This window comes from Grampus griseus, assembly GCF_964374135.1.
Source record: "Grampus griseus genome assembly, chromosome: 1".
NCBI classification, from domain to species: domain Eukaryota; kingdom Metazoa; phylum Chordata; class Mammalia; order Artiodactyla; family Delphinidae; genus Grampus; species Grampus griseus.
This window is the reverse complement of record NC_139017.1, coordinates 38,221,116-38,236,357: the sequence shown is the minus strand read 5'-3', so window position 1 is coordinate 38,236,357 and position 15,242 is coordinate 38,221,116. Positions and strand designations below refer to the sequence as shown.

The window sequence follows — 15,242 nt, the reverse complement described above, 5'->3', positions numbered from 1 at the left end:
CTCAAAATTCTATAGGCATAGTTACTGGCTGTTTTCATTTGCTTGGTGGGTAACGTCACCAAAACGTGCTTTATGGTATGGAGAGAAGTTACAGTGTTAGGCTTCGAATCACACTATTCCTTAGATCATAGTTCTTTAATGCCAGTTCAGAAGCTGGATTTGTCAAATCACACTGAGAAAAAATGATACAGTATTTTAACTTCCATTAAGAGTGTAATGCTTTAAGACAGCTCTAAAATCAAATGTAGATTCAAATCCTTGCTCCACCACTTACTATGTGATCTTAGGCAAGTAGAACTTAAACTCCCTGTCCTTCAGCTTCCTCACTTGTAAAATGGCATTAACAATTGTCCCTGCTATATATGGTTGTGTGAGAATTAAGTGACTTTTGATACAATAAAATGATTGGTACAATGCCTGGCACATACAAGTGTTCATAGTAAGTATATAATTATTACTAATTAAAACATTATTATTATATAAAATGATTAGAATATAATTTTATGAAATTTGGTAACAAACAGTAATAAAAAAGAAAATAAGTAATGTTTACTAAGTACATGGACCCAAGCTGAAGGCTTTTTAAGTAAAAAAAGACAAACTATAAATTATGTAAAATTCTTAGGTCCAAATATCTTTAAGGACACAAATATTAAATTAATGTGCTTTTACAAGGTAGATAGAAAACTAAACACTGCATCACTTAGTGATAACCCTTAACTTACATGGAACCTGGCAGCAGAATATATACATATATTTCTCCTAGAATTCATCTGCCGTCATTATTTCTTTGTTTATCCTATAGATTATATCAAATCTGAATCTCTAAAATGGAAGGAGCCAAAGGGCAAAGTTTGGAGGAAGACTCTGAAGGACAGGCCACACACACAGGTAAGCAAAGTTAAAAGAAAAAAATAATTATAAAATTAAAATTAGATCTGGAGATCTCTAATGTTCTTATTGCCACTATTCAGTGTGAAATTTAAGTAATACCTTTGAATGGGTTGTGGAATCATCTAAAAAATATTTGACTGGATAAATTAATGTGAAATCAAATACTTTTAGAACAGTTTTAATTAGATGTCAATTTGAGTTTGAATGAATTCATATGAGTACTAAACAAAAATGCATGGAAACTAATTTCATAGTGGCAGTATTTAGAATACCTTCTAAGTATGACACAAAACCAAGAAACCATAAAGGAAGATTGATAAATTCAGCTATAGAAATGAGGAAAGGAAGGAAGGAAGGAAGGAAGGAAAGAAGGGAGGGAGGGAGGGAGGGAGGGAGGGAGGGAGAGAGGGAGGGAGGGAGGGAGGGAGGAAGGAAAGGGGGGAAGCAAATGTCTGCTGTCTGGTAAAAGTCATCAGGAGCAAAATCCAAAAAAAATTTAACAAATTGAGGAAAAACATTTGCAACTAACTGACAAAGGGTGAATTTCCTAATATATACTAAAATTTCTACAAATCAATAAGAATAAAACCAACAACCAAATGGAGAAATGGGCAAAATATAGAATAGACTATTTAGAAAAAAAATTTATAGGCACTTACAAAGTTAGAACTATATAGTGAAATACGTTTTTTTCACACGGTTTGTAAAAGTAAAAAAGTTTAATATCACACTTTGGAAAGAGGCATACTCATACATTACTGGTAGCAGTGTAAATTGGTACAACCTCTTTAAAGGTAGTTTAGCAATATTAAAATTAGAAATATATATGCTTTTTGACCAAGCAATTTTACTACCATTACCTATATGTGGACCTGAACAGAGAGGAAAAAAAATGTATGTGTAGGGTTCTTCACTCAGAATAATGTCAGAGAAAAAATGTGGAGCAACCATTTACATCAATAAGAAACTAAGTAAATTAATATCTACATAGTAGAATACCATGCCTCCATTTTTAAAAAAGGATGTTTATGTATATATGTGAAAAAAATCTCTAAGATATATTATGAAGTAAAAAAAGAAAAGTGAACAGAAGTGTGCATAATATACTATCATTTGTAAAAAAAGAGGAAAAAAAGGGATTCTCTTTTCTTCACACATAAACGCATGCTATACACATGCATATTTTGTATATGCAGAAGACACATCTGGAAAATGAAGACTATGCAAGTAAGTAAAAAAAATCGATTGTCTGAATATAATATAAATAAATTTATATTAAAATTGTATATTATTATTATATAAATAAAAATTATTAGGAAATATATGGGAGAGAGAATACATCTACATACGTAATACAATATTAAAGTATGGATATGGTTAAGTTTTAGTGAAGGATATTTAAAACTCCATATTTTCAAGAATTTAGACCTTCTTCCAAACACTGTTATTATTTATCAGGGCAACTGAACATCAGAACTTCAGTTAGATCATCCTTGATTTAATTAATATTCTTAAATCTGCAAATTCCATCTTTTCTATATTTGTAAAAAGATTCTTAGGATCTTAGAAAGAATTGAATGGTTATATAATAAGTTTCTTAAAGCCATTTTAGTTTTAATTGAAGTCAGGCCTCCCTCTTACTGGTTGTCTTTTAAGTGCCATTGTCATTATTGTTCTCTGGATCTTGATAACATTTCAATCTGTTTCCCCCCAAATTCTAGTTTCCTTTGTTAATAGTGTGCTTCCAGGTCTTCCCTGGTGGCGCAGTGGTTGAGAGTCCACCTGCCGATGCAGGGGACGCGGGTTTGTGCCCCGGTCCAGGAAGATCCCACATGCCACGGAGCGGCTAGGCCCGTGAGCCATGGCTGCTGAGCCTGCATGTGCGGACCCTGTGCTCCGCAACGGGAGAGGCCACAACAGTGAGAGGCCCGTGTACCGAAAACAAAAAAAAAATAGTGTGCTTCCAATTTTAGTTTATTGCTGAAGTTTCTTTCTTATTTAATGACAGTACTATTTTTCTAAAATTCTAGTTTCCACTCTATACTCTAATTTTTAAATATCTTTACCCACAATTTTTTCCAATAGCTCAAAGTGCATAATTTGTATTTTCATTAACACAGATGTTATAGAAAGATTCGTAGTCAAAACCCACTTAACAAGATTAATGTGGGAGAACATTTCTATGAGCAAGGCAGTCAGAAATTTCTAGCCCAAATAAGATAATTTTTCTGATACAGAAGACAGCAAGTCTATTCCCATGGCAATATCAATTGTGTAAATAGTCCTTGGAAAGTAAAAAGGAAAACAATTTGTTTTAAATTTTATTCCAGGACCCAAAGGAGTAATAAGTGATTGGAGAAAGTTTAAATTGGAGAGTGAAGATAATAATTCACTCCCACCTAGTAAGAAGGAGATTCTCAGACAAATGTCTTCTCCTCAGAGTGGAGATGACAAAGACTCAAAAGAAAGATTCAGCAGAAAGGTAAGATAAGAAGAAATCAAAAATAAATAATCTACAGGGTGTTTTTATTATAGTATTGTTTGTATTAGCAAAAAAAAAAGGAAATGCAGTAAACGCCTATGCCTATAAAGTCATCCCATACTAAGAAATACATGGCAACTGTTAAAAAAATGAGTTATAAATACATGAGTTGACTTAGAGGTAGTTCCACAACATGAGAAAGTAAGATACAGAGAATTTTAAGTTATGTGATCCCATTCTCTAGAGCAATGGAAAACAAACACTGTATATGTGTTTATGCTTATGATTATGTTTATGATTATATGAGCATGTATGTAGAAAAGTATGGAAAGACACTCACCAAATTGACAATATTGGTTAATTGGAAGGGTGGGATTGGTTGACAGTTCTCAACCTCCTTCCTGATGAGGAGGAAGAAGGTAAGCAGAATAAGCCACACTATGAAAAAAATATATCCATAATTTTTTTAAGAGCAGCATTTTTTAAAATTCTCACTTATTTCTTATTATATAATGTGTATGTCATACATACATAAAAAAGTGAAATATGAAAAGATGATGTATAAAATCTTGATGGAGATTATCTTAGAGTATCAGAGTGGTAAAATTTCAGTATTTATTACTTCCTTCCTTTAGCTTTTAGTTCAGTTTTGAATCTTTATAATTAGCACATATTATTTATATAAAAACAACAGCAATACTAAAGAAATACTAAAAGAAACCATAAGGTGATTTTCATTGTGGGGAAAAATCAGTTTAGTGGTTTATTTATCTCCAAACCAGTATATATGAGTTGTTGTATATTGATTGTTGTATATTGATTCTCAACAGACAGTCTCTGCATCAGAAACATTCTTGGTTCTAGGCTTCTGGCCCTTGTAAAAAATCTTCAAATCTAAGATCTCATTTTCAGGGACTTCCCTAGTGGTCCAGTGGGTAAGACTGTGCTCCCAATGCAGGGGGCCTGGGTTCAGGGAACTAGATCCCCCATGGATGCTGCAACTAAGAAGTCCTCATGCTGCAACTAAAACCTGGCGCAGCCAAAAAAAAAAAAATTAATGCAATATAATGTTTGTGAGGGAAGTGGAAAAAAAAAAAAGATCTCGTTTTCAGATTTTGGTTCCTTCACTGAGTCACTATGTGATGTGGATGAGACAATTAAATTTTCCTATCTGAGGAACTATAACAATACCTCCTTCACTTGTTTTAAAGAGAAAATAAATGAGAACGTATTTTGAAACATGTAAAATGCTATACAAATGTGAGACATTATAATGATTAAAAATATTGTATTAAGGTTAAGCTTTAGAAATGTATCTGAATGCCTAAATATCTATTTGCCTGAAGATGTGAATGGAACAAGTTCTCATAAGAATGCTCAAATGCATATGTAAATCAGTATTTTGTGGTTCAGCCTGTTAAATTAGCAGAACTATGGTAGCAACTTAAAAATTATATAAAACATTTAACAATGTTTAGGATTAAAACAAATTAAGTTGGAATGATAATTTTAAAGCAGAAAACAATAATAAGAATGAGGCCATTAGAAAAACAAATATAGGAGGAAGAAACAAGAAAAGGAAATAATGAAAGCACCAAATACTTCCACTTAATCTCAGTATCTTCTGTAAAAAAACTACCTGATATGTTTATTGTGAAGATTAAGAAAAATAATCTATGTAAATTGTCTAAGACATAGTAGATTTTCCATAAATTTGGGAGTCGTCCAACTTCCCTGATTCTGGGCTGCTCCACATCTCTTAGTCACACTATGTCCCATCATCACTCCTTTATATCTTGTGTGTGTGTGTGTATGTGAAGGGAAAGGGTGTTTAACATTCTATTGACTAAGTTAATAATGACATCGCTATTAAGAAAGGCTCTGCAGGTAATTTTATATTCCAGCTTCAGTGAAAAATAGCTGTCTTGGAAGATAGAAGTTAGGTCTTTTCTCATTTTAGCCTAAACCAGTGCATATGAATCACCTAGAGGGCTTGTTTAAACATGTCTCACTCAGGCTCACACAGAGTCTGATTCAGTAGATCTGGGGTGGCATCCCCAAATTTGCATTTCCCAGAACTTCTCAGGTAATGGTGATGCTGCTGGTCTTTTGGCTAATCTGGTGAACTCCAAATAGTAGTAAAAGTTGTCTTTCTTAAATTCCATCCTACATATTCCAAAAAAATTAGTAAGTGATAAGAAAAAATCTTTTTCACAACTTTTGTGGAGGAGACAATAATGTCCAAAGGCATTTGTTGGAAACACATTTAAGTGCATGTACAGGCACTTGTGCATGTATGAGCATGTGTATACACTTTTATGAAAGTCACTCTAGAGTAGACCTTGCTGGATTTTTTTCACCCAAAGTGGCACATTTCATGACCATCTCATAGCTCAACTATATTTAGCAATACTTATGCATGTATTTAGTCATGAAATAATTACTGAACCCCTATTATGTGCCAGACACTAAATTCTGCCCCCATACAGCATAAAAGTTAGAAAAACTAATATTAAACAATGAAACATATACTATAATATCAAGTAATGTTTATTGCTACGAAGAAAAATAAACCAGCATAAAGAACATGGGGCAGGGACACTTTTAGGTAGAATAATCAAAGAAGGTGATATTTGAACAAATGAGGTGAAGGAGAAGGCCATCTCAGGAGGTAGGGGGGACAGCCAATGCAAACTCTTTAAGTTGAGAATGGGTTCGGTATTATAAGGAATATAAATTTCTGACTGAATGATCTCTATCATTTCTTTCATCTATTTCCAGATGAGCGTTCAAGAATATGAGCTAATCCACAGAGAAAAAGAAGATGAAAATTGCCTTCGTAAATACCGTAGGCAGTGTATGCAGGATATGCACCAGAAGCTGAGTTTCGGGCCTAGATATGGGTTTGTCTATGAGCTGGAATCTGGGGAGCAATTCCTGGAAACCATTGAAAAGGAGCAGAAAACAATCACAATCATTGTTCACATTTATGAAGATGGTATTAAGGGCTGTGATGCTCTAAACAGTAGCTTAATATGCCTTGCAGCCGAATACCCTACAGTCAAGTTTTGTAAAATAAAAGCTTCTAATACAGGTGCTGGGGACCGCTTTTCCTCAGATGTACTCCCCACACTGCTCGTCTACAAAGGTGGGGAACTCATAAGCAATTTCATTAGTGTTGCTGAACAGTTTGCCGAAGAATTTTTTACTGGGGATGTGGAATCTTTCCTGAATGAATATGGGTTATTACCTGAAACAGAAATGCATGTCCTAGACCAGAGCAACATGGAAGAAGATATGGAATAAAGATTCACTATGTCAGTGTCTCATATTTCTCCTTTAAGCATTGAACATTGATTTTGGTAGTATTTATATTCCTTTAGAGAACACCAAGTGTAGTAATGGCTGTTCTAATTTGGGAAAAAAAAAACCCAGACTGACACTAAAATTATATGATTAGCATTTCTTAGTATTAGTTACTCAAATTGATATAATGCTTTAACTTCAATACATTGTAGTCTTCAGTAATATTTTGGTAGACAAAGAGGATATGGGTAATATTGTGACAGTTTTCAAAAATCCCTTTCAAGTTATATGTTGGCTTTTTTACTCCACGTTTTATCCTCATTGTTACTACTGTGTTTTTCAAATTATATTTTTAATATAATTTTTTTCTTGTGTAATAAGAATAAAGTCTCATAAGAAAATACATTTCCTATTTAAAGTCTATTCTTTCCCAAATATTACATTATCAAGGCCTTAAAACATTATATAACTCAAAATACAAAAATTTATCATTCAGTAAGATATCTTATATTCCAACCAAACTAATACATAAGAAACTTAGAAACACTGTGGCACATTAAAATTGTTTAAAAAGTATTTGTTTAAAAATACAGTTTCAGAGTTTCAGAAGCTAACTTCATCTAGGAAAAAAAGCAGGGTAGAAGCAAGGTCTTTTTATTCTTTAGACAAAATAATATTTAGTGGTAATAATAATTACAACTATTATTTATTGATTGTCTTTTATGGGCCAATATTTTATACATATCATTTCTAATAGTTAACTACAATTCTGCAAGTAGATATTACTCCCATTTCATAAATGATGAAACAAATTCAGAGAAGTAGAAGTTCTACTTCCATATCCCTTGAAAACATTTGGAAAACTCTCCTCCTACACAAAACACATAGAAATGCAAAATAAAATATAATTTGAAAAAATGTTTTTAAACGCATGAATGAGCTGAAGAGCAAGATAAAAGAAAATTCTAGGTGTCTGAATCAGAGTGGAAAATGACAGTGAGTGAGAGCCAAAGTGATATAGCCTATCTTTGAAGACATGGTGCTTGATAAGTAACCAAGTGTGGGCTCTCAGAGACAAGTGTGCTTAAAACAGGTTTGCACATTTTCCTCTGGTGAACCAATGTTGAAACCAGATATATGTCGCAAATTCTAGTCTCCACTCTCCTAAACGACTATTTTATGGCTTCTCTTTTTTCCTTAAAACATTTTGACCCCATGCCAAACACTTCACCTTGCCCATATTTCATTGAGAAAACAGAAATTATCAGATGAGCCCTACCTCACCTTTCCATTACCAATCTAAAATATGCACCTTCATGTAAACACTGTTTCCATTGATGTTAAAATGGAAGAAGCTCACACAGCTCAGCCCGACTGATCAAACTGTGCTATGGATCCTATGCTCACCCACACAGTAATTTTATTCCTGAAATTATTTCCCCTCTACCCGCATCATCTATTTCTCACTTTCTCTATGCTGTATTATTCATACTGGCTTATAAATGAGTTTTTAAATTGTCCACTATTTAAAATATGCCCCTTATAATTTAAAATTTCCAGCTATTCTTCACCTCTCTGCTTCCCTTTAAAATCACATCTCTTGGGGGACCTCCTGGTGGTCCAGTGGTAAAGAATCCGCCTTCCAATGCAGGGGACGAGGGTTCGATCCCTGGTTGGGGAACTAAGATCCCACATGCCACGGGGCAACTAAGCCCACGTGCCACAACTACTGAGCTCTAGCGCCTCAACGAGAGAGCCCACGTGCCGCAAACTACAGAGCCCATGCACTCTAGAGCCCGCGCCACAAGAGAAGGGAAAACCCGCATGCCACAACTAGACAGAAGCCTGCGCACCAGAACGAAGAGCCCATGTGCTGCATGAAGATCCTGTGTGTCATGACTAAGACCCAACAGAGCCAAAAATAATAAATAAGTAAATAAAATAAATATTAAAAAAAAATTTTAAATAAAAATCACATCTCTTGAAAGAAGTGTCTAAAGTCATGATCTTTATTCCTCATTTCTAATTTTTTTCATCCCACTCCCATCAGGCCTTTGTCCCAAGCACTCTAATTACAGTTGTAATCACCTTGTCAAACTTAAGTTTATTCCTTATAAGTCTTATTGTAACAGGGAAAGACAAATCTGACTCCATATTGGATCTATTTCTTTTACTTTAACCTTTGTATTATACTGTTTTTGTTGCAAGTTAATCACTAAAATAATGTTGCTTATAGCCTGAAATACACAGGATAGCCCATTCTCAAGGTGTTGACCTTTAAAGGTATAACACTTTTCCATTCATCTAGAGATATAAAGTTGCAGAATTGAGTATAACATTTGTCTTGTTGGAGGTTTATAGGAACACTGTGACAGGACTTACATGGACAGATGCAACAGCAAAGGATTCTGGCACCAAGAAGTTTGCAACAATCTACCACACCCCTTTCCCTTTTAGTATAAAACAAAACTGAATTCTAACTCAGGTGAGATGGTTCTTTGGGACATTAGTCCACCATCTTGGTCTGCTGGCTTTCTGAATAAAGTTGCTATTCCTTGCCCCAACAACTCATCTCTCGATTTATTGGCCTGTTGTACAGTGAACAGTATGAGTTTAGACTCAGCATTATTCCTTATTTTATTCTATCTCCTATAAGCATGTGTCAGAGCTGACCACCTCCCCTATTTTTAAGTCACTTCCTTTGGCTTCTTTGAACACATCCTGCTTCTATCCTACTGACTATTCCTCTAAGTCTCCTTCTCTAACTTCTCTAAACATTCACCCTAGGTAACTCCCTCCTGTCTATAGTCTTAAATACCATTTATATTCAGACTGCTTTCAAACTCACATTTCCAGCTCTACCTCTCTCCTAGACCCCAAAATCCTATGTCTCAACTGGAGGAAGGGAAGAAAAAGGGAAAAGAAGAATGGGAAAGAAAAAGAAGGTCTGCAGTTATACTAGATATTGGTGATTCAAATATGGGTGAGATAGAATTCCTAACTGTGACCAGCTTACATTGACCAGTCCTTAACATGTAGTTACTGAAATAGGTAGTTTCTGCTTATGAATCCAAAATTCCATCTTCTATTCCTCTTTACCAATTGGGAAAGGCATTTTAAATACCCTATGGCCTATTTCTAAATTGATGAATGCTAGGAGGGAGACTGAAGGGTAATTATATATAAAATGAGGAGCTTTTTAAAAAGAGTTCCACATGTTTTCTCCTACTGAGTAACTGCTAATGAATTTATTAATCCATTACAGAGTTCTCTGTTAGGGAATTACTGGACTTAAAAACCATAGCAAAAAACAGGATCCTTATATGTGATATTTATCATTTAAAAACTCCTTAGTGGAACAGGTCTTTTAGGGTGATATTAATTCGATGGACTGGAAGTAAATACTTAAAAAGATGATCACAAGGCAGTGGGGAAGGATAGTCAAACATGTATCTCAAAAGAGAACAATATTTTAAGATTAAGGTATAAGTTCTTTTCAATCACCAGTCATTATTAACTGCACTGTAGTGTAGCTTTGTAGGGCAGAGGGAGAAAAGCATCACTTAATGATGAAAGAAGACTCTCATCTATGGAAAAGAATAAAAATGAGTGCTTTGAAAGATTCCTGTTTAATGAAAGCTTTACTCTTGTAAGAAATGACCCACTGTGCATTAATTTAAAATAGAGAGCTAGCAAGCTTAAGCAGGACTAACCCCTGGAATGTATTTAACCCATAATTGCCAAAACAAAAGTAACTAGGTGGCACCTTTGTAAAGGGAGTAGTGATGATAGCAACCATTCTCAAAATAAGCACTCAGTGACTAATAGATGCCAGAGTGAAGCTTTGACGATAACACTCATGAGGAAGAGTCAGAAAATAGGCAGGATTTGACTGGAATATTTGAAGCCCGCTGCTGCAGAAATCCTGGACTACAAACTCCCCTCATGTAAACACTTAATCTGCTGTGATATTTGGCAGGAGGAGAGGAAGAGAGAATTTTTGTCTCAGCAAAAGAATGAAGTTTTAGATGTAGAGATTTAAAATGTCATAATATGTCTCATAACAAACCACCCAAATAATAACTGGAATAGACTTGAAAAGAAAAGAGTGTTAGTTGAAAAGTATTATAAATATAATAGAAAAAGCTGTAGGAAACAGCAAAATTATCTTGGAAAGTGAGAAGATTTTTCATTAGTTTACAATATTTATTGATAAGCTGCAATGTGCCATGCAATGTCCTTGACCTTAGGGAGCGCAAGGTAAAGAAAACAGACATTTAAGCAAGCAGATGATAAATGCATCTACATTTGTATCTAAATCTATGTCTATATTAGTAGTGGTAGTTAATATCCTGAGCACCGGTGCCAGACTTCCTAGGTTTGAATCTACTCACTAATTTTGTGATCTTAGGCAAGTTAGTTAACCTCTCTATACTTGTTTCTTCATCTGTAAAATAAGAATAATAATAGCACATTTTGGAAAATATGAGTAAATCGTCTAAACTACTTAGAACAGCACCTGTCACATAATAAACAATACCCAATGTTATTATTATTGTTATAATTACTAACAGTTATATATGAAGTAAAATGGTAACATAGTACATAAATATAAGATCTTAAAGATATGCTTACATAAATAGAAGCTCATTTATGAAGAAGTTTGAATGCGATTATCTATCCCAAACACACCACTCACATTCCTCTATATAAGGAACTTATTTTAAAAATCTATATATTTGAATTGAAAGAGAAAGATCCTAAAAACAACCTGCCATATCAAATTGACTGTAGATACCACAATAAATATAAATTAAATTAGTTCTGAAAACAGAAGTGCCAAACAAACATTAACATCAAATAAGAAAGAAATTTACAGAATTTTGAGGAGTTTTATACTGAATTTATTGCAGAATATAATTACAATCATATACCTAGCTGCTCAAATATATCTAGTAAGCTATTATCTTATAATGAAAATTTGATGTGTTTTTCTTTGTTCTTTTTTTCAAATACTCTACAAATATTTGAGTATCTAATACATGCATGGAATTATGTTAGATAATAGAGGGTGGTAATTAAAATGGGTAAGATATAGTCATTTCAGGACTTGCAATTAGGAGCACACATTTCTGAAATTTAAAAAGATGGGGATTTATTTTTATTTTGTTTATTACTGTCTAAGGTCTTATATTCTGGAACCCAGCTGATATAGAATTTCAGTGAAGAAATTGTCATCCACTCATGCCTCTCTGATTAGCTAACACACTGTCATATCTATTCAGTTCCTCCTTTACTTTCACTACTCTTTGAAAAATCTTCAATTTCATTATACCATTCTCTGATGATAGGCATCTACCCCTCAAGCTCTCTCAGTCCTTTACTCCCAACGCACATTCTTTAAGACCTCCAATTTCTCAATCTTGTCTTTTTAACACTATCTCCATTTTCATGATTTCTGTCCTTCCCATGTAGCTTAGACACTTGGAAGATGACATCAACCACCTTCCTGTTAGCACACTCCATATTTCATCCTGTTATTCTTCCAAAGCACTTCTCTTTTAAATCCCCAAATTTCTGGACATTTCAACTAGAGTACATAGCTTATCCAGCAAATAATTCCCTCTTCCATTTCCCACAGTCATCATTTCATCCTTTATCATTCCCTGTCAGTCTTCCTCTCACAAATCCTTCCCCCTCTGAAAAAATGACATTGCCTTCAACATCACAGAAGAAATCGAGCCTCCTCAGCAAGAACTTCCCTAATGATTTACCCCACATATATTAATCCTCTATTCACCATTTCATTGTTCTCAAAGATGTCTCTCTGTACAAGGTTAATCCTGCCTTCTGTGATTTTAATCAGATTATATCACATTCAAATTTCACAACTTTTTTGCTTATATTATACCATTTTTCTTCTCCTTCTATATTAACTTCTTATTCACAACCTAAAATTAAGTCTACATCTCTCATTAAATTTATTTTTTCTAGTTCTTCAGAATTTTCACTAGCTATGATGCTCTCTAGCATTCTCCTTCCCTTCACTGCCACACTCTTGAAAAAAGAATCCATGTCCTTAATCTTTTTCTTTCTTTCTTTCCATTTACTTCTCCACCTCTCTTCCTCAACCACTCCACTAAAAGTGATTCTAACAAAGATCAACAATGACCTCTGTGTCAGGCAGGTTTCTGGCAAGGAACAGCACAAACAGAAAAGGTATGATTGAAAGGAGTATAATGAAGAGACTGTGTGTATACAAGAATGTAGGCAGGAAACTAACAGGGGATGGTAAAGCACCACAGGGCTAGCAACAGGTGTAAGTGACTACTACCCCCAGGCCTTGAGGAAACCAGAGAGACATAGTTATAGGAAAGTGCTGTCCAACAGGAGCTTTAGTTGTTGGGAGAGAACACTGCCCCTGCCAATCTGTGACCTAGGAGGGAGAGAGATATCAAAATAAATAACAGGAGTTACCTCTCTTTCTGTTCTCTTATCTCTCCTCAGTGCCTCCCATTGTCCAAACACAACCAGAAGCCAGAGGGAAAAAGAACATTGTTGATGTGTGTTAGGTCAACTTTCCCTGGGCACAAAGCAGGTTGGAGAAGGATAGAAAGTCATTCTTAAGGGGCAAATGTGGGATACAAAACACAGCCACCTAACACCAAACACACTAGACTCTATAATCCCCATCTTGGCTTTTGGCTTCATTGAATGCTGGTGACCACTCTCAAATTCAAATCCTTTCCTCCCAGGTTAACATGCCTCTTACAACAATGGACGAATCATCCAGCCAGAAAGTCAATCAGAGAACACTGGCCTAAAATGACACATTAGACTAATAGACTTAATAGATATATATAGAATATGCCATTCAAAGCAGCAGAATACACATTCTCTTCAAGTACACATCGGATATTCTCCAGGATATATCACATGCTAGGCCACAAACCAAGCCTTGGTAAATTTAAGAAAAGTGAAATCATATCAAGTATCTTTTCTGACCATATAGTTATGAGACTAGAAATCAACTACAAGAAAAAAACTTCAAAAACCACAAACACATGGGGGCTAAATAATATGCTACTAAACAATCAATGGATTGTTGAAGAAATCAAAGAAGAATTTAAAAAATACCTGGAGACAAATGAAAACATAAATACAACAATCAAAAATCTATGGGACAAAGCAAAAGCAGTTCTAAGAGGGAAGTTTATGGTGACACATGCTTACCTCAGGAAACAAGAAAAATCTCAAATAAACAACCTAACCTTACATCTAAAGGAACTAACAAAAGAAAAACAAACAAAACCCAAAGTTGGTAGAAGGCAAGAAATAATAAAGAATCAGAGCAGGAATAAATAAAATAGAGACTGAAAAAACAATAGAAAAGATCAATGAAACTAAGAGCTGGCTCTTATAATAAACAAAATTGATAAACCCCTAGCCAGACTCATCAAGAAAAAAACAGAGAGGACCAAAATCAGTAAAATCAGAAATGAAAAAGAAGTTAGAACGGAAACCACAGAAATACAAAGGATCATAGGAGACTACTATGAGCAACTATATGCCAATAAAATGGACACCCTAGAAGAAATGGACAAATTCCTAGAAATGTACAATCTCCCAAGACTGAACCAGGAAGAAATAGAAGATATGAACAGAACAATTACCAGTAATGAAATTGAATCAGTAATTTAAAAACTCCCAACAAATGAAAGTCTAGGACCATATGGCTTCACAGATGAATTCTACCAAACTGTTCCAAAAAATTGCAGGGGAAGGAACACTTCTGAACTCACCCTATGAAGCTATCATCCTAATACCAAAACCAGACAAAGATATCACAAAGAAAATTACAGGCCAGTATCACTGATGAACATAGATGCAAAAATCCTCAACAAAATATTAGCAAACTGAATCCAATAAAACATTAAAAGGATCATAAAACTTGACCAAGTGGGATTTACTCCAATGATGAAAGGATGCTTCGGGGCTTCCCTGGTGCCACAGTGGCTAAGAATCTGCCTGCCAATGCAAGGTGCACGGGTTCAAGCCCTGGTCTGGGAAGATCCCACATGCCATGGAGCAACTAAGCCCATGTGCCACAACTACTGAGCCTGCACTCTAGAGCCTGTGAGCCACAACTACTGAGCCTGCACTCTAGAGCCTGTGAGCCACAACTACTGAGCCCGTGTGCCACAACTACTGAAGCCTGTGCACCTAGAGCCCATGCTCTGCAACAAGAGAAGCTACTGCAATGAAAAGTCTGCACACCTCAATGAAGAGTAGCCCCCACTCGTCAAAACTAGAGAAAGCCTGCACGCAGCAATGAAGACCCAACACAGCCAAAAATAAATAAATTAAATTAATTAAAAAAATTTTTTTTCAAAAGAAAGGATGTTTCAATATCCACAATTAATCAATGTGATACACCACAATAACAAATTGAAGAATAAAAACCACATAATCATTTGAATAAATGCAGAAAAAGCTTTTGGTAAAATTCAAGATCCATTTCCAGAAAGTGGGCATAGAGGGGACATACCTCAACATAATA

At 34.8% G+C, this 15,242-nt stretch overlaps 1 protein-coding gene across 1 annotated transcript; it reads left to right on the top strand.

Moving 5' to 3' along the window:
- Positions 1-830: 830 nt before the first annotated feature.
- Positions 831-6,682, top strand: PDC (phosducin; the record flags this gene model as incomplete). Its single annotated transcript, XM_082679660.1, has 3 exons — positions 831-891; positions 3,225-3,376; positions 6,158-6,682. The coding sequence occupies 3 exons, from the start codon at positions 831-833 to the stop codon at positions 6,680-6,682; spliced, it is 738 nt and encodes a 245-aa protein (XP_082535786.1).
- Between the last annotated feature and the right edge of the window lie 8,560 nt (positions 6,683-15,242).